The sequence below is a fragment of the Falco naumanni genome, chromosome 12 (assembly GCF_017639655.2).
Source record: "Falco naumanni isolate bFalNau1 chromosome 12, bFalNau1.pat, whole genome shotgun sequence".
In the NCBI taxonomy this organism is placed as follows: domain Eukaryota; kingdom Metazoa; phylum Chordata; class Aves; order Falconiformes; family Falconidae; genus Falco; species Falco naumanni.
The window spans coordinates 27,997,580-28,025,546 of NC_054065.1; the positions used below are offsets into that span (position 1 = coordinate 27,997,580).

General features: G+C 47.7%; 1 protein-coding gene across 4 annotated transcripts in view; it reads left to right on the top strand.

Moving 5' to 3' along the window:
* STUM (stum, mechanosensory transduction mediator homolog) overlaps positions 1 to 25,997 on the top strand; it is a 44,729-nt gene extending 18,732 nt beyond the window's left edge. Inside the window, exons 2-4 of one of the 4 annotated variants that reach the window (XM_040612219.1) lie at positions 16,749 to 16,928; positions 22,547 to 22,555; positions 25,357 to 25,997. In XM_040612219.1, the coding sequence (XP_040468153.1) occupies positions 16,749 to 16,928; positions 22,547 to 22,555; positions 25,357 to 25,391 (224 nt within the window). In that variant the 3' untranslated portion in view covers positions 25,392 to 25,997. The remainder of the gene's footprint in view (positions 1 to 16,748; positions 16,929 to 22,546; positions 22,556 to 25,356) is intronic. The other 3 variants (XM_040612218.1, XM_040612221.1, XM_040612220.1) reach the window with 3 other exon arrangements.
* The last annotated feature ends 1,970 nt before the right edge of the window (positions 25,998 to 27,967 follow it).

Below are 27,967 nucleotides of genomic sequence, written 5' to 3' on the forward strand. Positions count from 1 at the left end.
CCTGAAACACTTGGGCCTTCTGCAACAGCTGAGAAGAGTACAGAGCAAGCTGAAAAGGCAGTTGCAAAGATTTCTAAGTGTCCTGGATTGCCTGTAGTTTTTGCAAGGGAACGCGGTAGGAACTGCCAGGGGAGCAATGCAGCCTTGAGCTGTGTGCTTAGTGATCCGTGGTGGATCCCTCATGTGCTCAGGCTAGTTTGCTCTACTCACACCCCAGTCCCACTCATGGTTCTGACTTTGCTCAGCCCAGACACAAACACCCAGTGATTTTACTGTGTACAGAAATCCCTTTTCTATACGAGGAGTGTTTTCTGGGTGAGAACTAAGGTGGTCTGCACAATCCTTAGGAACTTCGCATTAAGGAGTTTGATCCGTGGATCTTAAATGTGAACTTTCCTTCTCCCCTGCTGTCCTGTATGCCAACTTGCTATTGCCTTTCCCTGCAAGAAGCTGCCACAGGACAGTGGCTCCATTGTAGGGCACAGTGTAATCGTTATGGACTCAAGATCTTACAGTAGCCACTTCTGCTTAGATTATTGCACTGTCTGAGTCACCCTGGTGTCTGAGCTAGAGACGTGGTTTGCTGTGGATAGTTCTGATGTCCCAGAGTGCTGGTGATCCCGTTCCAGTCTGCCTCCAAGGAAAGAAATGTTGCAGCTGCTTGGTGATGTGGTCCTAATGCATTGACATTGGATTTTGCATGGAACAGACATTTTTCTCTAGAAAATACTAATTATAAAATGTAAGGTAATTTTTCATGACTGCATCTGGTTAAACAAATGTTCCTCCTTTGAATGACAATAACAGGCTTCTGCTATCAGATTGTTCTGTGTAGCACAGTCAGCTAAAAATACATGCTTATTTTTTTCATTGCAGGCACAATAAAACACTGCAGAATAGCTCTAATGTGTCAGATTGTTGCTTTTGTATAATACTGTACTAGAAATCTTATTTTGTAAAATGTGAGGGAAGAAAAAAATGCTATGTTTAATCACTAAAATGAAAGAAAAATTGATTATTTTAACTAGAAATGTGGGGTTATTTAATCCTTAAGTGTAGGAAGCTATAATGACTGTAGAAATACACTTTGGGCACCTATAGGGATTAGCATAGAAAAGTAAGGAATTCTTAAGTAGGAAGAGAACATCATGGTATATAGCAGTATGTCAATGGTCCACTCTCCCAGACAGCACACAGTAGCCCATGCTTTAAGGAGGGGGAGGGTGTGCAGGGCAGGGGGAGGCATGGACTCGCCCCAGTTTGGGTTAGGGAACAGCTGTTCTCTGCCACTACTTACTGACTTTGGGCAGGAGAAACTAAAGCCTTCTGTCATTTTGGTGGCTAGAAATGCAGATATCTAGATGCACAAGAAAAATATCTGACCTATTACTTAGTCTTAAAAAAAACCCCAACAAATCACACAAGTGACTTAATGGATTTAGCCTTTGGTAATTCCTGTGATGGATGGGGACATTTGCTAACTATAGAAATTAATTGTTGCAACAACTTACCTTGTGTTACACTGGAACTACAACAGATCCCTACTTCAGGGTAGGGGTTTTGTGGTGCAGGGTGTATATAAATGATAACAGCAACAGATGTGCATCAGCTCCAAAAGTAAGGTCTTAGGAGTGGAAAGCATTTGATATGGTGTGCTAAGGGAAACTATGGCTGGAGAGTAGGCTATAGTGATTGAAGTGAATGTAAGGAAAGAAAAACATTGATCTTGTTGATGTAAGAGAGGAAATAGTATTTGAGGTGACCCAAACGCATGGGAAAAGGAGATGTAGGAAATAAATACTTAATTCTTCTCCTTTTCTCTTCACTTGTAAGCCTGATTGATGGGAAGGTGGTCAGTGGCGTCATTAGTGAGAAACATTCACTATGCAAGGAATTGGAGTTTGACTTTGCCATCTTTGTTAAGACAAGAGGATGTTCAAGCAGAGATACCAGGAAGACTAGGCAGGACATGGGAGAAGTGTCCTAAAAAGATGCAGGCGCTTGAGTTATTGGCATAGAAATGGAGATGGCACATGAAGGCTCATGCGCAGATGAAGCTTAAAGGCAACGTGGTATGGAGGGAACAAAAAACGGGGAAGGGAATTGCAGAGGCTCAGTCTGTGCCTCTGTGAAGTAGTAAGAGAAGTTTGGTAATGTAGAGTGAGCGATGTGGTAGGAGAGAAAAGAGCAGATGACAAGATGTCAAAGAGCAGAGAGCCTCCAGAGCTAGGAACTAGAAATCCTGCAGATGGAGCAGAGGTCCTGACACACACTCAGACTCTTTGCAGACCTGAGTGCGCACGGTTTCAGCAGAGGGGACAGAAGCCTCGTTGGTAAAAAGAGAAAAGTGAGGTAACATTGCGACATTTCCAGGACAGAGGGAGGGAGGAAGGTGGTTAGGAAGCTGGAGCAGCAAGTGGAGCTGCTTAACTCTGACACAACTCTGCAGAGGTAGGAGGCTTACTAGAGGCCTTTTTCTGTAGCGGGGTAAAGCATAGATCTCGCCTTAGTTTCAGCTGTGCAGTCCTACAAACTGAATTACGTTATAGTGCGAATGCTGATGCAGTGTATCCAGGCCAGAAATGAGCTTAAACCACCATCAGCTCTTAGAAGCTTCAAGGTTACAGGAGCTGGTTAACTCGTCTCCCAGCGATACAGCTTCTAGGCACAAGGTGAGCCTGGAGACCCTTCCAGGATCACCAGGCACCGTGATCCTGCTCAGCTAGGGAGCAAGGAGAGCAACGCCGGCTGCTGCACAGAGCAGAGACAGTTCCTCGCACAGCACAACAGAGTTGCTAAAACGTTAGCTCAGTTCACATATGCATATAGGATCAATTTTCTACAGTCTCTAATTCTGCTGGAATATGTATCCATGCAATTCATGTTAGCCCTGTTCAAGTTCACATTTGAATTTGATTCATCAGCCTCACACCAAGAAGCAGGCGTACACTGTTTGCCATGGCCCGTTACTATTATTTAAACTGTCTTTCTGCTGTTTGCACTGCTGAATTGCTGCCAAGACCAAGTTAGACCTGATGAGCCAAATTAATCCCCAGTGTAACTCTGTGGCAGTCAATGGATTTATGTCAGAGATTAATCTGGGCCCAATATAGATGTATTTTTTGGCAGAAGGAAGAGAACAACAACAGAGGAATGAATAAAGGTTAGATGGATGGTCCCTCAGCTGTGCCTGCCCTTTCAAGTAGTGTTTTCCCTCTATGCCCACACCCCTTCTTTCCAAGGAGATGCGTTCCTCTGCCTTCCCAGCTGCTTGCTCCAGAACCCTGAACCAGGGGAGCCATGCAGGGTGCAAATATGACAGTTCCTTGGTTTGCAGGTGACAGAGCTTTTTGAGCTGCTCTGGAGACCCACAGGCTCTTGAGAGAGACAGTACATGACACCAGTTCCTAAGAAGATACGGAACGAGTAGCTTTAGGGATATTCAAGAGCTGCAGGATGAGCTCTTTGGGACAGGAGACTCTTTTGGGGTTCATACATTGCCTACCACCAAGGAGGTCCTGGCTGGCATGCAAGTAGCAAACGTGAATTCCCTTTCCTCTGTGGGGCTGGTACCCCCTAAAAAATAGCCCTGTTGAGAAAACACCATGGAAAACTGGGTAAGAACCAGCAGTTAATTCCTGGAGGATATACAGAAGCAGAGAAACAGTATCTTTGTTTAGGTTGTGAAGTCTTGTGCTGCTATGTCAGTGTTGGGTGTCAGGGCTGGTCCCCTGCCCCTAGTCCAATGGCTTCTCAGTAAAGCAGGAGAGAACATTTAAAAGTCTGAATCTCATCTCAGCTGTACCCTTTAACATTTAGGTAAGTGCCTCTAGCAGTCTTGCAGGAGAGTTGAACCATTTTTCCTTTGTCCCTAACCTTATTGTAACCTATTCAGTGTGAGAATTCTAAAAAAAAAAAAAAAAAAAAAGAAAGAAGAGGTCAGGCAGTATGAAACCACCATAGTTTGCAGTTTCTCTTTGTATAACACTTTCCCTGGTACATCTCACACCCTATAAATCTTCTCTAACCTCTGAGGGAGGACTGGCGTCCTTGATTCACTGTTTAATACAGGTATTACTTTTCATATTTCACTCAGAATAATTACACACTATATTGTGATGCTGTTCTTTGTAGTATCTACAAACAAATGCACACACATTTTCGTCTAATGCTGACCAGTAGCTAGATGGCAGATATTGGAAATTATTTGGTAAAGGGAAAATCTGTCCTGTAATGGAAGTAAGCGTAAATTGGATGCTATTTCCTGCAAATTTGGAACACAAAAACCAGAGGTAGTGGTGTGCAGGGGACAATCGGATGAAAAGACCACATGTAAAATCTCACAAGCACTCTTGCATGGCTGTGCAGAGGCCCAGGCTTTGCTGGACACATCTCGGCTGACCAGGAGGCATTAACTGTTTGGGATAACCTGGCTCTGAACATGACCCCGTATTCACCTGCGTTCCTGACATGCTCAGCTAAGCCATGGTGTTTCCTTTGGCTTTGCTTTCAGACAATAGAGGACTACACCCTGCAAAAAGGATGATTTTGTCCAAGTCAATATTTCTTTTACATTTAAAGGAAGACAACACATATATGAAGTGTTATTTCCCCTTAACATAAAGGCATCTCCCCTCAGAGGCTGGCTGAGCGTGCATGTGCTCACAGGGGCAGTGTCAAAGGGCAAGGGGGGCTGTTGACTTGAAGTTCACCTGTTCTGGCACAATCAGCAACTCACAAGCTTGCTTTCTGCTCAGGTGTACCTATCGCTACAAGAGTAATTGCACCTGATGTTTAAGGACCAGAACAGCTCTTCAAAAATAAATAGAAAAATGATGAAGAGCCCTGTGTTCAAGAGTTGTTAGTCATGTAGTGGCAGAAGGACGTGGCTCTGGGAAAATAAGCCCGAGATAGATCAGCTAAGCCTTGCATAGATTAGTTGAAGTTACTGGCATCCTATAGAATAGCTGAGGCTGGAAGAGACTTGTGGAGGTCACATAGTCCTTCGTCCAAGTGGGTTAACCAGAGCAAGTTGCTCAGGTCCTCGTCCACAGTATCACAGGACACCCGCTGATGCAGATACACTGCAGTAGCCTCCATAATCTCCCTGGTAAGAAATCTTCCTTTTAGAAAACTGTGCTAGCTGGGCTGAATTAATTTGTCTTGGCTGGTGCTCATTTTCACAGAATCTCTAAAGTCATGGATCACTCCAGCCTGCTCTATTTATGGAGACTGCACTGGGGTGATGTCAAGCATAAGGTACCACAGCTCATTTCTCTGCTGCCAACAAAGACTTGCTTGGTCTGCCCGGGGCCTTTCCGCAGGGAGCCAAAAAGGCTCTGGAAGACTCGTATTTCCCGTCTTCCCCATAGGAGCAAGACTCCAGAGAGCAGATCATGCCTAGAGGCTCACTCCGTGTGCTTCACCTCTACAATGAGAGTGCCAGCCCTTCTCACCAAGGAGAGTGGGGGTTGGCTGCAGCCCAGTTCTGTGTGGATCCTCATCCTCCTCATCCCACCCTGCTCTTCCATAGAATCGATTGGTTGTGTTTGAGTCTACTCTTCAGGAATGTTAGTGTGGGAAATTTCAGTTAAAATGGATACAAGTTAAGCTGCAAAAAGCGTTCCCCGTGGTTTTACTGATAGGGTAAGGCATCTTTATATTCTCAGTTATATTTAATTTCATGATAATTTACCTTTTTTTTAATCTGTCTGAATCACCCGAGGGTACCAAAGCCAAAAAATATAAAGCATCATCTCCTAAATATTTCAGATGTTATGTACATGAATAAATGTACTTTTACATTTAATGTAAATGTAATAGGGGCTCAGAATGGCACTCCGTGTTTTACTGGGTGAAGCCAGATCAAATGCTCACTTGTTTTCCTGCCTCTGCCCTCCCACAGGTTAATTAAGTGTCATTAGTGCCTACCTCAGGGTGCTCTAATTCAGCAGAAGGAAAGCAGCAGGCTAAGGGCAGTGTAAGGTTTCCTCTCTCCTGCCCTGTCCGCGTGCAGCCAAGCACCCGCAGTCCAAGGCAAGGTCTCCTCGTCTGTCTTTCTGATCATTTAGCCCCCTTTAAATAAGCAACTTTGATTGTCTTTAGTAGGTACAGTGCTTTACCTTTCATCTAAGAAAGACTAGTGCTTCTGTGAAAACTGTCCTTTAAAAGCAAGAACTGGTCACTGACTTAGGGTAGCACTGAACAGAACAACAGGGATGTAGCCCTGTCACGTTAGGTGCATGAAAGCTGTTAGATTTCCTGAGACAAGGACTACCTAAATAGAAAAGAGACTTGAAAGTGGTGGTGTTAACACCTTGATAATGTTACTCTGACACTACGAGAATAAAGTTACAGCTTGAGAATTATTTAGCAAGTGGCCATAAAGCCAGGACTGAATTCTGCCATCCCAAATCATATTCCAGACTCCTGGGTGCAGCACCGCACCTCCGAGCTACAGAGTGCAACTCTCTCATATCCCCTTTAAGTCCCTGCTTGAGATGCTTTGGCTCCTAAAATGCATGCACTGAGTTTTCTGGATTAAAAAAAGGTCTTTTTGTTAGTCTCCTGCATGCTTATCACTGCAGATCTCTGAGCATTTATGTCACAGTTTTGTGTTATGTTCCTATACTACTTAAAAGGTAGCTTGTACTTTGGGGTGATATTGGAGGCTGGCACACTTTATTACACTTCCATTTCGGCTGTCTTGATCTGTAGCAAAACCTCTAATTGCTCTGCATCTCCATCTAGCTTTCTAATAAGATTAATTCTGTCTTGTGTCTTGGTAGTCCCTAATTAACATGATTTGTCTTCACAGTTAAGGACTCCAGGGTATCACAGCAAGCTCAGGTTCGCTGCTCAGTGAATCTTAGAAGTAGTTAATCTATCCTTCCATGAGCAGAGCAAATGTGGTTAGGTGGCTTCAAAGGGCTAAATGATCAGAAAGACAGACGAGGAGACCTTGCCTTGAACTGTGGGTGCTTGGCTGCACGCGGACAGGGCAGGAGAGAGGAAACCTTACGCTGCCCTTAGCCTGCTGCTTTCCTTCTGCTGAATTAGAGCACCCTGAGGTAGGCACTAATGACACTTAATTAACCTGTGGGAGGGCAGAGGCAGGAAAACAAGTGAGCATTTGATCTGGCTTCACCCAGTAAAACACGGAGTGCCATTCTGAGCCCCTGTTCTGTGGAAGCTGAGACTGGAGGGGCACGTACGCATGCCACCCACTGTGCCCCACAAGAAAGAGCTTTCCCTGGTACAGACAGTTAAGAATAGACTTTAGTTCATCACTGTATAATTGGCAAGAGCCTCTGTGAAAGCTCTTGAGAATCCATAGCCTTTTCCTCATTATTTTTCCACTGTTACACAGCTCTTATTTCTGGGGGCCTTTAGGAACTGAAGGTTTCAGAAAGCCAAAAATCTTTCCTTACAGGTGGTTTCCTGGCCACTCTGAAATGAGGAGGGGCTCTCTCCAGACATTCTGTTTGTGAAGCTTCCAGGTTTGTAAAGTTTGGATGAAAAAGGACATCCAAATAATTTCAATATCAATTAATGGAATGGCTTGAAGTTTGTTTCTGGATGCACATGAAGAAAACTGATTTCTAAAGGTGCTTGAGAACTGTGAGTTAGGATCATAGTCTCAAAAAGAAGAGATATTTTAGTGAAAGGTTGTTTTTGTCTCCTTGGTTCCTTTGTCACTTGGATCCCAGTCTCCTGCAGCAAGTGGGTGCAGAGCAGCCTGGGACTCAGCCTTGGCAAAGCACCCAAGCTGGTGTTACTGGGTGGGGAGGAGAGAGGAGCATGAGGTGGAATGAGCACTTGGTTTAATAGTAGATAGTACAAATACAGAAAGTTCTGCGCAGCAGAAGACAGCAGAGAGAAACCAGCAAGCAGAACTGTTCCCACGAAACTGATCTTTTAAGTTGCTGATAAATTACAGAGCAGCAGGAACGCATCCACTTAGGGCAGATGAGTTTATAACACAATGCCCTATGCTGGAAACTGTGGGCATGCCTTTTATTCTCCTTTATGTTTTTGTTATAATTGGAAGCCAATTACATTATTTCTCTCAGTGCTGGCATTTTTAATAAGGATGCAAATTAATTAAAATTCCTCATTCTATTAGCAAAGAAAAAAGTAAGCAGAAGCTAGGCTGCAGCGTCTTGGTTCTTTTCATCGCAGTGCCCCTGGCTAGCAGTAGAAGAAGGGACATGGCATTTGGCCTCCCTGGCTCTTTGTTCCCTGTTAGTAACATGCAGACGGCCTGTGGTCTGCTTCATAGCAAACATCTACCTTACAAACAGCAGAGTACTCCTGGGGAATCGCGTTAGCTTTAACCAAGGCAGTCTAGCTGTGGGCCAGAAGCAAGCCAGATTAGCCTATGCAGAGCTCAAACTGCAGACTGCTGGCTGTGCCTGGGGGATATCTTCTTTTACATCCAGCAGAGCATCTCTCTATACCACTGCGGTCAGCAGGACAGGTATAATGAGTAGCTATAGTGCTACTTGGACAGGCAGGGATGCTCAAGTGACCCAAACAGGAGCCAGATTTGGATTGGGAAGAAGATGTCTGTTAGTGAAGTACTAGCATTACATCGGGAAGAAGCTGGGAATAAGTGACAGGTTGTTGTTATGTTCAGAGTTGACCTGAGCATCAGCTAAGACACTGTGATAAGTGGCAAAGAATTTCTCCTTGTGGCATGTTATCTCGGAAGCGTGGCAAAAGGTGGTACTCCTGGTGTAGATGGGCTTATCTTAAGCAATTAGTTTTCTGTGACTAGTCAGTAGGTATTGTTTGGTGCACCCTTCCCCTTTCCTATGTCTAGGTTTCTGTGTAGCAGTATTTTCCCCCCTTCTGGGAAATTGTAAGCTCTCTCCACTGGTTCATACTATTATAAAGCATTATGCAAAGTGTCAGTGGCAATGCTGGGACCACAGCTTTTATACAGGAGGGGAAAAATTAGAGTCAGGCAAGTACAACTTGCAAAAATAATTCAGCAAGTCCTACCAGAAGTCTGTCTACTCCACCACCATGGATTATGCAGCAGGACTCTGCATCGCTGTGCAGCAGGAATTCTCCAATCTCAGATACTTCAATCACACCCTTAATTTTAAGCATCAAGTCAACAGAATTAAACTGTAGAAATGGATTGGAAAACTTCACTCAAGGATTGTGGAATGTCTGGCAGTGGAACAAACTGTACTGCAATCTCACTATTTATGGGTGGCTGCTTTTAAGTGTTCAAAACATTGCAGTGCTGCAGAGCAAAAATAATGCCGATGGTTCCGTGTATAATTAAAGCTTTAGTAAGTCACTTCACCTTCATGCAGCCCCTCCCATGTAATTTAAGATTTTGCTGTGTATTTTTAGCCTTGTAAGTCTGTGAAGTTTGTTGCAGTTAAGTTTTGAAGTTAGTGTTAAAAAACTCTGCATTTTCAGAAGAGTTAACTTTTTCTAAAGCATTAAATATGAGAAAAATCTCATTTTTTATGCAAAGGCAGCGCTATCTTACTTGCACGTGGGCTGTCTTCTCTAGATGCTACATAAACACTGTCAAGTTCTGTTCTGACCACATGACATAAACCTACTAATAACAAAAGATGCAGAGCTCAGTGCTGGAGCTACAGCAACATACTGAAGCAGTTGTGGTCAGTCATAGGCATATAATGGGACATGCTGGACATTTTTAATGTATGTAGGGAAACCAGAAAGCTAATCCTATATCCAGCTTGTCTTCTGCAGACTTGGGAGTTGGAACAAATCCTTTGGAGACAAGATCTGCAAGAGCCAGCTCTCACTTGTCAAGTGACTATATTTTTTTTGTCTGTGGCAAGGCCAAAAGGACCTGACAGCACCAGAATTCGCTTTGAACATCCTTCTGATATGGAAGGGGAAAATAAAAACAACGTGCTGGCAGTAGCTAAACAAAGCATTTTTAATAGCAGTCCATGGAGGAGAATTCATGAGCTACTCTCCATGGCAACATCTAGGTTCTGTCACGTTTGCTGCCTCCACTCTCTCCTCCTTCCCATTCTCTTGTCCCTTTCGTACCCTTCGGCTCCCGCTGTTCTTGCCCGAGTCCTGCCCACATGCTGTCCATGAGACCTGGCATTTGCAGACGGTCACTTTGCCACCAAGGTGTCTGCACATCACTTATGTCCCCCACTCTTGCAGCAATGCTTGTTGCATCTGGCCTGTGCCCGCGGGGTTCAGATTTTCAGTTCCAAGAGGTGCTGCCTGGGACCAAGCAAGCCTGCTGTTTTCTAAGCTGTCCAGTGCTCCTGCTCTTCTTCCTCCTCAACTCATCACCTGTCTGCCGTAGCTTCCCTGCACTGTATTTGGCAGGGTAGGCTTTAGTCTGTATGGATACTGGAAGGGGTAAGAAAGCTTGCCAATGGCTGTTTAGTTAAACTTCAGGCTAAGACCCAAGCTTTTAAGATGTTGGGTCTAAACGACCATTATCTCTAGAAGGAAACCAGGTAATTGCACCAAGTCCCGGCTTCCTTCTGTGACTGAACTACAAGGGGAAGGATGCAGGGGAACCCACTGACACTCAGGTTGCATGTTCTCTTGGGTGGGACACCTAAACCTTGCTGATGCTGCAGCATTGTGGTGCAGTCTTGCCATCTCTACATGCTTTATATTTCAAGAGAAGCAAGTCCAGCATCCACTAAGAGGTGAGGAATTGCTGTGTAAATGACATCCTCTGTATCCTGGACTAAGCTCTGGGCCCAACCCACAGCAGCAGCACGAGTTCTTCAGCATTCCCGAGCTGCTCGGTGTGAGAAGGCTGCCAGCACCACCGCTGGATGCTCTGCTCCAGGAGCACAGCTGTAGTTGTGTGCAACTGCTGTCAAAGGGAGCTCAACGGCAAGTGGCTCAGCGCCTTCCTATGCATGGGGTGCCTCCGAGCAAAGCGCGTGGGGTATGGCCTCCTGGCAAAGGAGAGCGTCTGGCCACGGCGTCAGGCCCAGGTACTCAAGAAAGCTTAGCTCCCTCAGGAGGACACCCTCCAGCCTCCACACTTCCACTTTGGCTGCAGACCGGAGAGATTCACTGCATGCTCCCTGCCTGCAATCACAGCTCTCTGAGGAAGCCGCGGGTGGGAAGAGGAGGCATGGTGGAGACCCTAGCGAGAGCGCTGCACTCATGAACTGCAAGAGCCACAGTAGACCACACACAGGTGCATGAAATGGTCTTCTGAACCAGCCTTTTCTGTTCAGAGAGCTGCAGTAGGCTTGCAAAGAAAGCACTCGGAGGGTTTAGGTGATACACCTATGCTGGCAGGTTCTCTCTGATGCAGCCTAAGCCCTAGTGAGTTCCAGCCAGGTTGAGACTGGGGACACTGGTGAGGACTCACACTGGCCAGAAAGCTTCCAGAGGGTTTTACTTTGCATCTGTTTTCTCAGGCAAAGGCACAAACAATTCTCTGCTTTAGGAAACATCAGCAGATAGTCAGCCTGAGTGTTAATGCTTTGCAACTTCATTTTGTTGTGTTGTTAACAGCATCCTTTCCACAGCCCAGCTCTACCCACCTAAGCAGAGGGGAAGGATTTTCAGCACCAGCAGACACAGCTATAGCCCTTTCTTGGGCAAGCTTCAGTAACTCTCTTTCCCTCATCGTAACCCAAAGGGATACAGCTTAGCACATGGATTGATGCCAAGGATAAGAGGCCTCCACAGCAAACAACTCCTTACAGCTTAAACTGAAGTATAAAAATGAGTTCATGACACTGAGGACCCAAGGATGCCTTGACCAACAGATTAGCACGTTCACTGTAATGCTGAGGAAACAAGTGCAATCCTTATTACCCTTCTTGCACAGTTTTTCTGACTCACACAAGCAAGAACCAGCAACCTCATGAATTTTCAGCGCATCCACAACATCTGCCTCATCTACCTGCCAACACTGTTTAATGACAGCTAATAATCATTTTACACAAAAAAATTCAAAGGCACATCAGACGTGTCCCCACACAGAGCACTCCCCTGACACAATACAGCTACACAGCTACATCTCATCCCCACAAAACCCACACTCATTAATTACATCTCCCACTCAATCCAACAGCCTTGCTCCCACAAACACCTCGAATTTCATTCCCCTGTGCTTACCTGCAGCTGTGGGCCACTTGCAGCTTTGCTCCAACTCCTGGGTTGTGACATGGTCCCATTTTTCCCCTCTGGGAGCAGGGAAGGAGGCACCATGCCACTGCCTTATTTACTCCCAATCCTATAGGGGAATGATCTTAAATGATCTGCAGGCTTGTGGGAAGAGGAAGGGGTATTTCCCAGCCCCTCCCTGGCTCTAGGCTTTTGTAGGGAGGGATCATCATCTCCACATGGTGCCTCTGACTAAGTAATTGGGGTTCCTGCTCTTCCTCCACCTGTAACAGGACATGGTTTCCTTGCAGCAGAGGTGCTTTCCGTAGTGAAGTTTCAGGTATCTGATGGTCAGTGGGAAGCCCACTAACAAGTTGTCTGTGTGCTCAGATTACTTACACTGTGGTCATCGGTGTCTTGTCTCCCTCCCATTTGCACCCTGGCTACATCCAGGCTCCCGCTTCTAACGTTTCTGGGAAGGTGCCATCAGGAGTTTCTCACAGCTGGGTCCTCCACATAAAATGTGCCAAGCTCCATGTCTGACCAAAGCTTTTGCAGGAGTGCCTGGGACAGGCTTTCTTGCAAAAACAGGAGAGAAAAACTTGTGTCACGCAGCTTAAGATATTCCATAACACAGTCACTGTTGCACTCAGCGCAGAGGAGGCTGCTCAGGACAGGCTGTGGACTTGACGTCGTGTCTTTCTCCACCCCAGTAAGTGACCCAAACAGTAGTAAACCAGGAGAACTCTCTCCAGGGTGTGAGTTTTTCCTCTAAGAGGTCTTCTCTATTATGGTCTACTCTGTGAGGCCAGTAACCAGCAGGCGATGCTCTTGGGAGGGTCATGGCTGTCAGGGTACCAGCATACACCAGAGACGGGATTTTATCCTGCCTGACAATGGACTGAAGGGGAGAGAAAGGGCAAAGCCCCCTCTGTTGTCTCTCCCTTTATAGTGTTGTCCTACAGGTAATACTTCCTCTTCATGTTCAATGGGTTAAACTGTTGAAAACAAAAAGCCTTCCAAATTTCCTCGTATAAGCTAAAAATACCCCAATTCTGCAGGCAGCAAAAGCAAACACAGGCTCCCAGGGGCTTGCTGTCCTTGCCCAGTACTGTGTGGGTGCCCAGCTAGCTGACACTGCCCCAAGTGACGCGAAATGAGTCAAAAGAGCAAGCTCAGCTTCCCATCCCCTCCTAACCTGGCTGCACATGGTGCCGTCACCCTCTGCCCACCAGCTGGTCCAGGAGGGCAGCCCCCAGCTCCCCCCTACCCTGCCCAGCCCCTGGTGCTTGCTGGCTGCCAGATGGGCCGCGTGGCTCAGCCGCCTGATTGCAATGGGCCCTGGTGCCCCCGGAGGCTGAAGGAACAGACTCAGGTAGCGTAGGACATCTCTCCACCATCTCCCCTCTCTCCCCAAAGAGGCTGTATTCATTCATGATTTAGCATAATCCCAGGTTTTACTGCGTTTGGGGTATTTTTCATCGGGAAGCTGTAAGAAATGTTTGATCTAATTTACTTATCTCACGTTTTGCTGGCATAACCGCCGGGGCTTTTAGTTGACATCTGCTTGCAAAGTTAGCAGTTTGTGCTTGCTGGTTACGCTGCCAGCCTGAGACCTTTTTTGACGGCTGATTTATTTGGCCACCATCATCCCAGCTGCCGTTTGCATACCAAGTTTATGATTTCCAGGCTATAGGTATTCAAGTGTCTGAATGTCTGGTCAGGCAGGGAAATGGTTCAGTGCCCCAGCTATGACACAGCCGGGTGGTATCAGCAGATACAGCTCGCTTGCCTTCCTCCTCCCTCCTCCTCCTCTCTGCTTCCAGATGCAAATGCTTCCATATTCGGCAATGTGTAACTATGATGGCTTCTTAAGGGGAAAACATCTACCTTGGCAAATGCATTCAAGACTCTTCTGCTTCACATTTTAAAGCATATGTGGACTAGAGGAAAAATACTCCCATTTTATGCCTGCTGGCACATCTCTAGTCCTGTATTTAAAAATGCCAACAACCTCCCAAAGATTACCTAATCATAATTAATAAAAAAAAAAAGCATTGGGAATGGAAAGGAAAATGAATTGGCTGCCATGAGTAGGAAAGTGGCCTGAAGAGGGAATCAGAAGCCAAGGTTCATGAGATTGTAATCCTAGTTTCTGTATTAATTCCCTGTCCAGAGAGGTACGCTTACCCTCTTTGTTTGCTTTATTCCTTTCTGAATGGGACTAGACATTAGCTTAGTCACTGTGGTGTTTAGGGGATTAATTAGCTAATTCAGCACCTTGCTGTAATGATGTAAAAGTCTTAAAAGCTTCACTGGAAGGATTTGAAGCTGTAGTTTAAGAATTATTGCTCATTTATGACCTTTTTTGTAACGCATCTTGGAGAGTTAAAGGTAAGGCAAGAGGAGAAGATTTTCATTTTCATTTTAAAAAGAGACATGCATTTCCATTTGGCAAGACTTTGCCTCCTGATGGGAAAACATAAACACTCAGTCTCTGATCTTGCCTCAATCCATATTTAATCTCAGAGAGTGCTGTTGGTGTAACTTTGCAGACAACGGTTTCAGGAAGCATGGGGGAATATCCCAGGCTTCCTTTTGCTTTGGAGAAACAACAAAGGAAAAAAAAGGTGGGTGAAGCAGGGTAAAGATCTCACATAAGCCCACGTGGAGGACACAAAAGACATGGAAGACAAAGCCACAGAGCAGAAGACAGCCTTTTAACAAGCGACAGGGAGAATTATACAACATCCTTTGGGATTTAAACAGTTTCCCCTTTTCCTCTGTGCAGGCCCTTTTGTTTTGGTGGACAAGGGGATGAAACCCTGCCTGTAAAAGCCCAGCAGTCAGGGGACAAAGCCCGGGGGGATTTCTCACAGGGGAGAAGACGTGCCCCTGTGCCTGCGGGTGATGCTCTGCAGCAGGGCTGCCTCCCACCGCCCCAGCAGCGCTCACCCACTCCCCTCCGCAGCTGCTCAGTGCCCAGCTTTGGCGTGCGGCACGTGGAGCGGGTGGGAGTACGAAATCGGAACGAGCCAGCGGCAGGAAGACAAGCGGGGTTTTAGGAGCTGGTGGAGTGTTAGGAAGATGCTGGAGTTGAAGCCTGCAGAGGATGGTGAGATTAAAAATAGGCTGTAGCCAGCCTTCCCCAGCATTTTGGCATCTTAACTGCCTGTTATCCTTGTGACCCACTGAAGAAGAGGCGGCGATGGATGAGATTATCTCTTCCACCGCCCTGGCAGTGCAGGAGGAAATGGTATTTTGCTCCTAACCAGGTTGTTCTCTCTCTGTCTGGTGAGGTCTTCTGGAAGGGTGTAAAGTGAGTGTTTCTTCCCCATCTTCAGTCAAACCAAGGGACTCCCTCCTTCCCTTGAGTTCAAGGCGCTTGTGTGCATTGAAGATGTGCTCATTCATTCACATCTTACAGGGTGTTTGGAGGCTTACATCCTTTGATAGGAAAAAGGACAATTCTTGTAGAAATTATTGGACATTGTGCTTCAGGATTTTTGATTCAAGACAGTCATTAAAGAAAGCATTTCACAGAGCTACATTATCCAGTGGAATCCACATTACACTGTTGTACCTATCTTAGCAATGCTGTATTTATATCAAAAAAGGCCAAAGATGATCTATAATGTTAAGAGGTGTTGAAATGCATACTTAGATCAGCTGACTGAACCTCCTGGTCAACAACTTGTACATTATATGGATCAGAAACAGTTTCTTCTGCTTTTTGCCTGTGCTTTGTATTTCTGCAGATTAATTGTGGGGCAGACAAGGCTTCCCTGAGCTGCAGGTTTCAGCTAGCCATGGGCCCAGGGCACCAGCTGCGAGTAAATGGTCAGGCTTGTCCAGCGTGGTAAACTGAGGATGGATCTTTGTAAAGGCTACAGTGGTGTAGTTTCCAACCCCCTCCGGCTTGAACTTTCCTACATGAACAAGATCCCCCATCTGAATTGTTTTAGGAAGTCTGAAGGGTGTTTGCACGTTTTCTAAGTTGGGCTCAAGCAGAGCCAAGGGCTGCAACACGGAGTCACCTGGCTCCAGCACTGCTTTAGCTGCTTCTGCTTTGTTAAAACATGCTTTTAGGTAACAGCTTGGGACTGGGGAACGTGCCATCCAAAGATGCAGCACCCCTTTTCTTTGTGTGTGCTCCTTCTAGAGCAGTATTTGTTAATAGTAACAGATGCCAGACCCATACAGCTTTCCAGAGCTGGTCCAGCTCTAACTCTGGGTGCAGCTGTCACTTTTAGAGCTTCTGTGTAGTAAATGTTCTTACCAAGACCGAGCCACCAGGCAGGAAAAAGGTAGACTAGCATTTCCACAGACACACAGCACTCCCTTGTAAACTGCCTACAGTGCATAAACGGTGACTGTTGGGTGGGGGGAAGGAACCAAAACCCAAAGAGTGTGTTTTCTGTCCTGGTTTTCAAGTATACATATTGTTGTAATTCAATGGGAGACAGTAGCATGTTTGAGTGTGATGTGGCTGTGCCTCCATTTGTCCTCCTGTAAAGAGTTCCCAACTTTTCAGCACTGCAGTGGGAGCACAAGAAGTGGGATGCTCTGAGAAGTGGGTCTAAGGGAAGGAATTTGGCACAAAGCCATGGTTTTCACAGGGCATTTTGTTGCTGCTCTCTCCTTAGGAACATTTGTATCTGCTTTCACCGTGCTGTGCGGAGCCCGGACCGACCTCCCCGACAGGCACATGTGTTGTGTCTTCTGGCTGAACATTGCTGCTGCTCTGATTCAGATCCTGACGGCGATCGTGATGGTCGGCTGGATTATGAGTATATTTTGGGGGATGGACATGGTCATTCTTGCAAGTAAGTACAGGGCACTCGCAGCCCTCAACTCCTCCTCTCTGTGGCTGTGTTGCTGGGTCCCAGCTAACACCCCTGCAAGCCACTGGACTGCACTGTAGGGACAAGAGCCACAGGATGGGCTCTGCAAGTCCATGAGAAACACAGTAGGCAGAGGAACTGCTGGGAGGCAGTTGGGATGGGCCCTGGGACACATCTGGACAAGCCTCCCATTGCACCACATGGGTTAGAATCTTCCTTTCCCCTTTATAAAATGAAAAGTGCAGGAAGGGGGGAGGCCCCCAGCGCTGTGAAGTTTGCTGTCTGGAGCCCGTTCTGCTCTGGTTGCATCCATGTACATATTTAAACAAAAAAGCCCTTTCTCCCTCACAATTCTGGCTGCATCTCTCGAGTTAGTGAGACCTTTCTGTGAGATCTGTTCTGCTTTCAGATAGAATGCAGGGCAAGCTGTCCACAGAAAAGCCCTGGGGGCTGTCCTGGACCCTCCCCTTTCTCCCCAGAATACATCTACCCAAAGGCTTTTTGTCACGTTTCACATCAAGTTCTTAGGCTGAGCAGGACTGCTTAGCTACTGCCGGAAGGATTTCCCCTACACCCTTTAAGAAGCCTCCAAAACATTAGTCTAGGGAAAGAAGAGAGGAATTGTTTTAAAACATACATAATTTAGGCCACCCAGTTAATATATATTACCAGTCTAGAATACAGGTTCTGTAACTATCCACTAAAGACTTACTGGTGTAGAAGTTGTGTCGTATCTGTTTCATACCACCTGTATGATGTTGCAGAGAAGCAAGGTGACAGCCTCGCCTTGCCTCCAAAGCCAGAATCAGCCCACAGCTCAGGGTGCAGACTGTGTCTGCAAGACCCCGCTCCCTTTCCAAAGGCTGGTGGGCATTGCCCCAAACCAAACAGGTTTGAGATCCTTCAGGCTGGCAGGGCAAGTGGTTCCCAAAGCAAGCGCTTCTCCCAGAGAACATCTTATCAGCAGCTTTTGCTTTTTGATTTGAAGGGGCTCCACATTGTCATCTCCACTGATGACATCTGTGGCTGACAGAGGAGGAGAGAGGATCTCAGGAAATGGCCAGGCACCTGTCTGAAGATGAAATGGAAGAAATAGAAAAAACAAAACCAGCCGGCAACTAGTGCACATCTTCAGCTGCCAAACCCAGGGGTTAAACCCTGTCGTCAAACCACCTGCTAATTTCTGAGCCAGCATCAATTTACAGGCCAAGTTAAGAGCAATCCCCACGCGGAGCAAACGATGGATATTAAAAACCTGAACATAAGTGAGGTAAAAGGCTTTCCTCAGGATGAAGGCAACTGCCCTGTTTTTCCCTGCAAACCACTTGCCAAGTTTCCTCTCAGATGCACCCACAGAGCAGGGGTAGCCAAGTTATTTCTGAGGATAAATTGTGAATCAGTGTACATCTGTGATGTGTCTTTAAGAACCTGCCCGATCTGTGTTTAATCCCATAATTAAGTGTTCATAGTCATATGCTCTTCTGCTGTTCCTCTGCTGGACAGCCTCCACATGCAGTTTGCTGTTTTGCAGGACCTGGTTCTGCAGTTGTGGGGAGAGGCAAGAAAGCATCTGTGCAGAGAGAACGCTACAGCTGAAACCATGACTTGCTTTTCTCCGTAGTCCTGTTCATCTGTGTCCTCCGGGCAGAGGGGCTGGGGCTCAGGAGGGTCTTCCTGCTTTTCCAGTTTGGTTGCTGGGCAAAGCCATACGGCTTGGAAGTATCACCCTGAAGCTGTTCCCCACACCTGGCTGGAGCCCACTGGTTTGGGAGGCAGAGGGTGGGTGAACAGTGTGTTTGGGGGGGCCAAGAGGTCCCCGACCACAGCAACAGCATTTCGTCCTGGCCGCTCTGGTGGCAGTAGCAAAGGGTAAGAGGAGTCAAAAGTGTCTTATGTTAACCAGCTATATGTCATCCAACAAATTGCAGCCCTTGGCAGTTTCTTGCTGTCTTGTTAAATAGCTGGGGTTTAAGTTTATTTACCATGCAGAGAAAAAAATGGCAAAATGAAGCAGCTCTTGGTTGATGGAGAATAAAAGAAAAACCTCATTTTTCAATCAAAACAAAGAACAGAACTGATCGATTGCTCCCAGCTGGATCAAACAGCCCTGTCAGACCAAAAATAGTTTGTTTTTTCATGCTTAAAAAAAAAAAGCTAATAACTTTAAAAGGAAACAATGTTTCAAATGCAAGAAATAAGACATTTCATTTGAAAACACTGCCAGGAAACAGTTTGCTTTGGTTGGGTGTTGTTTGTGTGCAAACAAGCTCTGATGCACTGGGCAGAAATTGTACACCAATCCAAGTTGAATCTGCATGCAGGTGGCAAATAGTTAAAAAACATGAAATTGCTGCCCACCTCCAGTCTTCCTCTCCTTGAAACGGGTGATTCCATGCATCCCTGTGAGGGTGCCACACAGTTTTGATGGGCTGGAGGCAGGGCACAGCAGGTGGTGTCTGAGCTGATGGAGGCTAGCAGTGAGAAGGGTGGGAAGCCACTGGGGTTCAGGGTCTCCGCTCCGGCTTTCCCTGAGGGATGAGTGCCTTACTCCCTGGATCAGGGCCTGTCCGTTAGCCGGTAGGGAGCTGGGTGGAAGTTAAGGAGGCTCGTTACAATATTTCATCTTCTGGTGGTAATCCTCAGCCGTTAAAAGGGGGAGCCTGCTCCAAGGAGATAGCTTGGGGGATAACGTCATACTGTCTTTAATGAGGGGAAAAGGAGAAGAATTACAGGCCAACCCGGTATACTTCAATTCCAGGAAGAAGTTATCAAACAAGTGACTTGCATGCAGTTAGAAAATAAAAAGAAACAAAGTCAACCTGGGTTTGTCCAGAGCAAGCTGTGTCAGACTGGCGTGGTACCCCTCTGCGGCAGAGGGATGCAGCGACGGTCAGCCATCCCTCTCGACTTGCAGGCGCTGATGCCCTCTCACACAGCCTTCCAACCAGCAAACCAGGGAGATGTGGCTTGGGTGAAAATGCATTTGAGAACTGTTCTCTAAATGCATTTTCCTCAACTGGAGAGGTACAAGGAGAGGTGTGTTGAAAGGTCCCTCCTGAATCAGCTCTGTTCAGTATTTTCATTCACGGCTTGATGATGGGCTGGTGAGGGCACAGGGAGGGCAGCAGCCAGATCCAAGCAAGCCAAAGAACCGGCCTGAAAAAAATAATGCTGCTCAGACACTAAGAAAAGATTAATCAACTGCATAAATACACGCTAGGGAACAACTTGTTTTTCAGAGAAGGATGTAGTGGCTGCAGTGAGTCACAAGCTGCACAGGAGTACATTGCTGTGGAGGGAACAAACACCGCCCAGGCAGGTAGGAGCAGAGCCTGTAGGACATTCATTAGTCTCCTCACCTTTCTTGGCCCACATAAATCTTCAGCGAGGCTTGTACTTCTTGTGGACAACCAGGAGAGAGCCCAGAGGACTGTGAGACAACAGGCAATGAAGAGGTTTGGTGGGCTAGTAAATGTGAGAGGGCAGCAGTTTAGCCTAAGGTAGACTGAAATAACAGCAGGAATGATCAGTGTGGAAATTAAGAGACGTTTTCCCTCTAGTCAGGTGAAAATGCAGAAGAGTTGGCATGGCAAAATCTGCCCTCTCTGTCACAGGAAGACCCCAAGAGCAGGTAGACCCACGTCTGTCAGGAGCAAGGTGGGACACGGGAGGAGACTGACTGATCTCAGGGGGTCCCAGCCAGCCCTCATCTCCTCTAAGGTGCCCTTTGGAGGGATATATCCCAGAAGGAAATTTAATTGAATGCAGTTTTGCTGTCACACTTAATTACTTTTGGCAGCACAATGGCACGGGGCATTTTCTCTGCTAATTTAAATGAATTGCCAGCTGGCCCCATTAAACACCACAGATATCTTCTTTAGGCAGCCATATGGCTTTGGGAACAGTCCTTCGCTTTACCTGCTGTCTGAAGGCACAGGTAGATTAAAAGGAATGACTTAATTATTTTGCAAAAGAAAAAAGATTAACCCAGACTCTCCCCTTGCCACTGCAAACATCAGCTGCCCCGTGGGTGGCTGGGCAGCCTCGGCACGGCCACGGGGATGAGGCACGGAGCTGAGGCAGAACCGAGCTAATTAGCTGCCCAAAGCCAACTGGAAAATGAGCCTCCTAAGGCTCTCCGAGCAAGTTTCCCCTCTGCTAAAGGCACACCTTGTCCCCAGCCCACACAGCACATGACTTCGTTAGCTGCGTTGGGTGGAATGAACACAGAGGAACGGCCTTTCCAGGAACTCCCTAGCTGCTCAGAGCTCGTTACAAAAGGCTTTGTCCCATTTCTTGGCAGAAATAGCACAGAAATCAATATAGTAATGTCACGCTGAGGGGGCAGAGGGGATGGGAATCAGGGACTATTTGTCCAGGCACTGTTTCACCTCTAATGAACACAGCCAAGAAGTCGAGCTGGATTTCTGAAGGAAACGGGTGCTGGCCTCTGAATTAACAACTTGCATGGCTGTGCCTGTGAGCCAGCAAAGTTGCTGTCACCTGTGGCTTCACAGGACCAGGACTCCTGCTGCAGTGGGCAGCTGACTCTCGGGGACTGCTTGCCAGCTGGTAGTAAGAAGTTACCTGTAATCATGCTGTCCACTTGTCACTCCTTTGCTAATTACAGCACTCAGACCTTGCCAGGAGCAGTAGCAGATGATTGCATGGTTACCGTAGGCTCGAGCTGCAAGGGACTTTGGAAAGCATCGCCGACCCCCTCTTCTCTGCAGGACCCCTGCCAGGGCAGGTAACGCAGCTGCCCTGGGAAGGAAAGGGAGCAGAAAGTGCTTGAGACACTTGGAAGAGAACGACATCCTAAACCAGCTGGGCACCCTTCATGAGATGAAGGAAATTGTGAGAACAATTTACCTGCTTAAGACCTATTATGATGTTTTTGTTTTTGTTTTTTTTTTTTAAAACATCTAACTAGATCCCCAAACTATGCCTGAGGAAATGAGTTAAAATGCCTTTTTTTGCAGTTTCCTACCAAACGCTGCAGTAGGTTAAGTTATTAAAACACCGTAGGAATGTTAAATACCACCAGGGTTTGCAGCACCCTGCTGGGCTGAGGCATACCATGAGTTACCTGTGGGCACAAACTCCACAGCAAATCCAACCTGCCAGAAAGCTGTCGGGTGTCGTTCTCCCAGCTCTCGGACTGTGAGGAGCATGCCAGGTGCTGTCTGGTGCCCCGTGATGTCTTGTTTGTTGCCTTCCTTCAGCAGTTCCCTTTTGGTCAAACCCATGAAGTGGCAGTGTCACGGAGGAAAGTGCTGGTGGGAGCATCGCTCGGAGATGTTAGTCCATCCAGCCTGTCTGGCTCCGGGCTGGTGAGCTGGAAAGCAGATGAGGATTCCCCCATCCTCTTTAAACAAGAGCCCCAAATGAAAAAATCCCCTTCAAGTACAAGGATTTTAAGTAACATTTAGCCCTGGTGTCAATATCTGATTAGGGCAGCTGTTCTCCATTTACTCTGCAGCCCCAGTTTATTCGTTCTTTTCTGGTTCTCCATGTGTTTTGAATATATTGTCTACAGTTACATTTCTCCCTCTCTCTTTCTTTCATGTTCCTTTGCCTCCTTTTGTTCACCATCAAAGTTTCACAAGGTAAGTTTGTTTCTGTTCTTCCTCCTCCTCCTCGCACCCCGTGGCAGCTTCCCACGGAGAGCTGCGAGCACTCGGCCAGGGCAAGCTGCCTGGGATTCGCCTTGGCTGGTGGTGCTGGTTCCCAGCCCCCATTCAGCTGTGTGCCTGTACGTACGTGTGTCTGTCTGTCTCTGTGTCTGTCCTGTGGCCGCACAGCCATGGGGACGTGTTCTCCACCTAGTGCTGAAATGCCCCTTGGGCTGCCCCAAGGGCACCCCCAGAGCAGGGCAGGGACCCGTTTCAGCCTCCAGAGCATCCTCAGGCCACCCTCTGCGTGAGCCCAGTCCATCCCAGTAGGACAGCCTGTGCACAGACTGGTTTCTTTTTGCCTGACTCTTACTTGCAATGGATTACAGAAGTGGTGCAAGCTCAAGCAGGCTTGATTCAATCAGTGACAGAGCTGCACCTTAACTGTATTGCAGGCATACTAACATAAAGCTGCTTCACGCAGAGCAGCTATTCCTGTGCAAGAAATGCAATAACTATTTTCATGTATAAACTATTCTGTAAGTTGTCTGAAGTATTTTAAGAAATAATCTTAGCATAGGACAGGTCACCTTTCAGCTTAGTTTGGTCATGGAAAAAGAGATACAGACTCTGCCACTGTAACTGCCTTCCAGCCAGCTCCAGAACTGATAGCAGGACTGAAAGGATTGCTATTACATCTTAATAAGAATTTGCTACACAAGCAAGTTACTGTAACCATAACCTAGCTTGCTGACTTTAGCTAAGGATTTATGGCATGCCCCAACTCTCTGGTCCCTGTAGTTGTTGTTGGTTGTGTTTTTTTTTTTACTGTGCTCCCTAAACACGTTAAACCAATGCTGTAGACAAGCCCGTATTACAGATTTCCAACCAGGTCATCTTGCCTTCAGAACTAACTCACACTTAAAACACAAACGTATAAAAAAATCATCATTTTTTCCCCCTAGAAAAAGCTGTTTGAAAGAGGTGAGAGTTTTTCTGTTCAGCTGCACACAATGGGCAGCAATGCAGTGCAGGGTAATGTGTGCTGGTAAGTGTCATTAATCTCTTCCTCTATATCTTGTGCTCATTTAGCAGCAGGAGATACAGGCTGCCAAGGCTGGGTGAACACTTGGATTTTTCCAAAGTTCATTTGCTGGGGCCAGTTCTTAGTTCAGCAAGAAGTCCTTTAAAGATAGGGGTTGTGGCACCTGCTGGCATTTTGCGTTCAGCTTTAAGGGACTTATTGGAAAAAAGTATTAAAATTATCAATGGAAAAGTGTTTGAAGAGCTAAGCATTCTTCTGAGATGTGGCATTTCATACTCATTTGAAATTCAAAATACAAAAATGATAGGCTACTTATGTTAAACAAAGGGAAAAAATCTCCACATTTTTAAAAGGTTTCTAGTTGAAAATCTTTGCTATTGCAGGCAGTGCAGGTAAAGGCCAGTTCATCTGCTCCTTTAAAAAGGAGATCTTTTGCATTGATACTATCTTAATCTCAGCTTCTCTTAAAAAGAAAGCGGGTGAAGCTTTTGTTGCAGGCATTGCAACCACCTAGGAAAATGCTAAAAAAACCCTGTATTTTTCTCTTTATCCTGTGTCAGCATGAGCTGTGGGTGCTCTCCTGTTGCCCTTCCCTGCCCTTGCCCCCCAGGAGGGAAGGAGCTGTCCCCTATGGGATTTGCAGCCTCCCCACAACCACTATATGTGGCACAGGAAATAAAGTGGGGTGCCATTCCCCTGGGAGCTGTGATGAGCAGCAGGACAGGCTGCTTTAGTCCTTGCAGCATCCATGTGGCTGCAACACAGCAGGGCCAGGTGTCTGCAGGGGCCAAGCATGAGCCGCACAGAGCCCTCGTGGTCCTTGCTGCCTTGGTAGGGAGGTGCATCAAACCTCATGGCTAGGGGAAGCGGGGAGAGGGTGGAGGAGGAGGGATCCATGTAGTTTCCCAGTGCGATTGATTTTGCTGCTGAAAAGCTCAGTTTCCTCCAGTCCCACCGGACAGCTACTGTGCCCCACCAAAAGCACCTGTAATTCTGCGGGGCTGGAGCAAAGCAAGTGCATAACGAGGCATATCATTAGGGAAAGGGCCCACAGAGGCATCCTGAAGTCTGTGTTTGAACCCTGACACGTCAGCCTGTGATTAAAGGCATCCCCTTGCTCCTCCAAGAGATGTTTGTTCACCTCTGCAAACCACAGTGCAAATTGGTTGCTGCTGGAGAGCTCTGTTAGCAAAAGCCAGCATGGGAACAAAAAGGCAGATAAAGGAAACCAGCCTCCTCCTACCTGGCAGTCCCCTGGAAGGACGAGGTTCAGCCGTAGATCACAAGTAGAGATGTGATGTGTCGGATGCGTGACCAGTGCTGCCAGGTCAGCGCTGGGGAACAGCAGTATGTAAGGCATACATTTCCCCTACATGGCAGAATTAACATGCTTCCTCAAAGTTTTAGCTTATTGGACTGTAGCGGCATCGGTGGCCGCCGGTACCTCCTGTGCCTTTTTGGGCAATTCAAGCAGACAGGCCTTTGCCCACGCCGGTGGCTGGCAGCACGGCTGGTAGCCACATCGCTGTGCCTGGGAAGCACGTGTACCCAGTGCCTGCACCGGGCAGGCTACAGCTAGACAGGATGGCTTGCCGGGCCGAGCCTGCCCCAGGGGGGGCATGGCAGCCCCCTATTTTCCCACGTGGTTTGCCACTCCTGGTAAACCAGGCTCGTGGCTCACTTGAGCCTCGCCAAGGATCCTCGTTAGGAATTAACACTAATCATGTTGCCTTCCCCTCCCTCCCCACAGGCTACAAGGAGCAGGGGATCCCACAGCAGCTGTAGTGGCTGGGACAAGTGTGGTCAGAGAAACACGGCGAGAGATTTCCTTTGGCAGCTGCAGGCTGTGGACATTTTCATTACCCTTTGTCTCTCTTCTTCTTCCTTTTGTTTTGTTTCCTTCTGTTTGAACCTGGTTCACCTGCCCATCCAGCGGAGCGGAGGTGCAGAGCGACCGACGGAGACTTGCACTGATCAGCGGAGATGGGGCAAGCACGGCATGGCTTAGGACTGGTCCCGGCCAGCATGCGGTGGGCAGCTGATGATGATGAGGAGGGTGCCAGGAGAAGGAAACACCCTTGGCGAAGGTGGCACCTGGGCAGGCAGCTGAGCCGGGGAAGCGGGAGACGCTGCTTTCTCTCTCCTCCCAGAAGAAAGTAGCTGAAGACATTTTGCTTCCTTTTTACACTCATCATTAAAGGAAACTGGCTGTGAACGTCAAATGCCAAGGAGCTATTAGTAGATACATGTACAGTATGTAAAAGCAAACCAGTGGTACTTTTTCCCCACCCCGAGAGTCCATCTTTGACTGCTTTGTGGTAGTGGAGGGCTCAGCCCAGCCTCCTCTGCTGTCTCTGTATATACGATGCTCAATGAAGCTCTGTCCTTGCAGATGTCTCGAGAAATGTGCTTGCTGTAAATCGTATTGTACTGCTGAACGACTGGGGCCATCCCCTGCTCCCATCCACCGGCACCATGTGAAGACCAGACCTCCTGCCAGCCCCTGGGGAGACTTTATCTAGCATGGGACTGGTGCCCCGCAGCACCTTGCCTCTAGGGTGGTGGGTACAGCCACGTGCTGCCAAAAGCTTCTAGTGTAAGACAATACTGGGGGAGCCAAAAAAAAAAAAAAAAAAAAGGCGACTTTTCCTCCCCTCCCCATGAAAGGGACTTGCTGGCAGCATCTCCGTGCTTTGGAAATGGATCCCCTTACAGCGTGCTGCGTGCTCCTGGCTGAAGCAGCATCCCTGCTCTGCTTCCCCGGGGTAAGTGCCCAAAGCAAGAGCAGCCTGACCTGGCGTTAGCCAGGGGCTCAGTAGCAGCTGCAGCTGGAAAGCCTGTGGCCACATGTGGTAGGGCTGTGCTTCTGTGGCTCGAACACACCATGTGCAGGGCTAAGTTGGGCATCCAGGTGGAGTGACCCTGCTGGTCCTGGGTGGTGTTTCAGCAGGGCAAGGGGAGCTCAGCCAGGGAGGGGGACCTGGTGGCAGCCCCCTACTTGCTTTCCCACTCCAAAAAGGAGGAGCCCTGCTGAAAGTGGGCAAAATCAGGCTGCTCCCAGGGTCCTCCCGGTGAGATGAGCTCCACACAAACCTGCTGCCAAAACTGGGAGCCACCTGAGCACGATGGAGCTGTGACCTGCTTCCAGCCCATCACTCGTGCAGAGAGGCAGCTGGTGGGCAAGGGGAGAGCAGCAAACCCTGCTCCCCTGCAGGCCTCTCCTAGCATGATGGTTTGTTTTTAAGGCAGGTTTTAATTTTCCATGCGGATCAGATCCTGTCAGTTAAAATACCTCCTGCTGCAAAGAGGGCTGAGGTGTCAAACAGCAGCAAGTGCCCCTGAGCACGTCTCCTCGCCTGATCATCTGCAGGCAGAAAGTGTGGGCCACCTGGCTGTTCTCTGCGCTGTCTGTCCAACCCTCAGAGGCATCACAGGGGCACATCGAGCAGGACAGTATGCCTGTCTGTGAGCCCCCAGGTGTTTACACGCGCAGGAAACATGGCTTTGCCTCCCCACAGCCCCAGCTCTCCTGATGGCTGGACACCTGCTGGCTTTAATGCCAGACCTTTCCTCCTGGAAAGGTTCCTACCCGCCCAACGCCCACACTTTGCTGTGAGCCCACAGGCTGTGGGAAGCAGGCACTGGTACCTCTCTGCTCTCCCAGCTCAGCAAGCCCTTCTCCAGGGCTAGTGATAAAGCATCACCGATAATCACAGTCCCAGCTAACTTGTGATGGGACAGGACCCATCCAAACCATGCGCGTTTACCCGGCACAGGCATCAGACCTGATGACAAACTTTTTTCACCCCACCCTTTGATGACAGTGCACCATAAAAAAAGCTTTGGGCTGCCTGAACAGGAGAAAGGGGCTGAGAGTCAGAAGCCTTGGAAGCAGCAGCCTTTGCTGCGAGATGGGAGACTCTCAGCAGCCTTAATCAGGAGAGCAAATGGAACCCATATAGTAAGGATGCAGTTTTGTAACACAAACAACTCGCCATATATTTTACCAAGCCAGACTTCAGCTAGGTCAACGTATTTTACAGATATTCCCTTTGTGCATATGCAGGTGCTACCTGGTGTTTGAGCACAGCATGCCTCAGCCAACACCCTTGGCTAAACACCTGCCAAACCACACAAGCCCCACGGAGCACGCACCCCGCAGCGCCTACAGCCCCCAGGAGGTATGTTTAAACTGGCTTTTTAGCAGCAAGAGGTTAGGAAAGAGATCAACATGAAATGGATGGGTGGAAGACCCTTCAGATGAAGTTTAAAGCAATATTTCACAGGTCTTAGCCCAACACTAACAGTGACCCCCTGCATCTGCAGACAGACAGATCGCTCTCCCTGTTGCACAGCTGGGA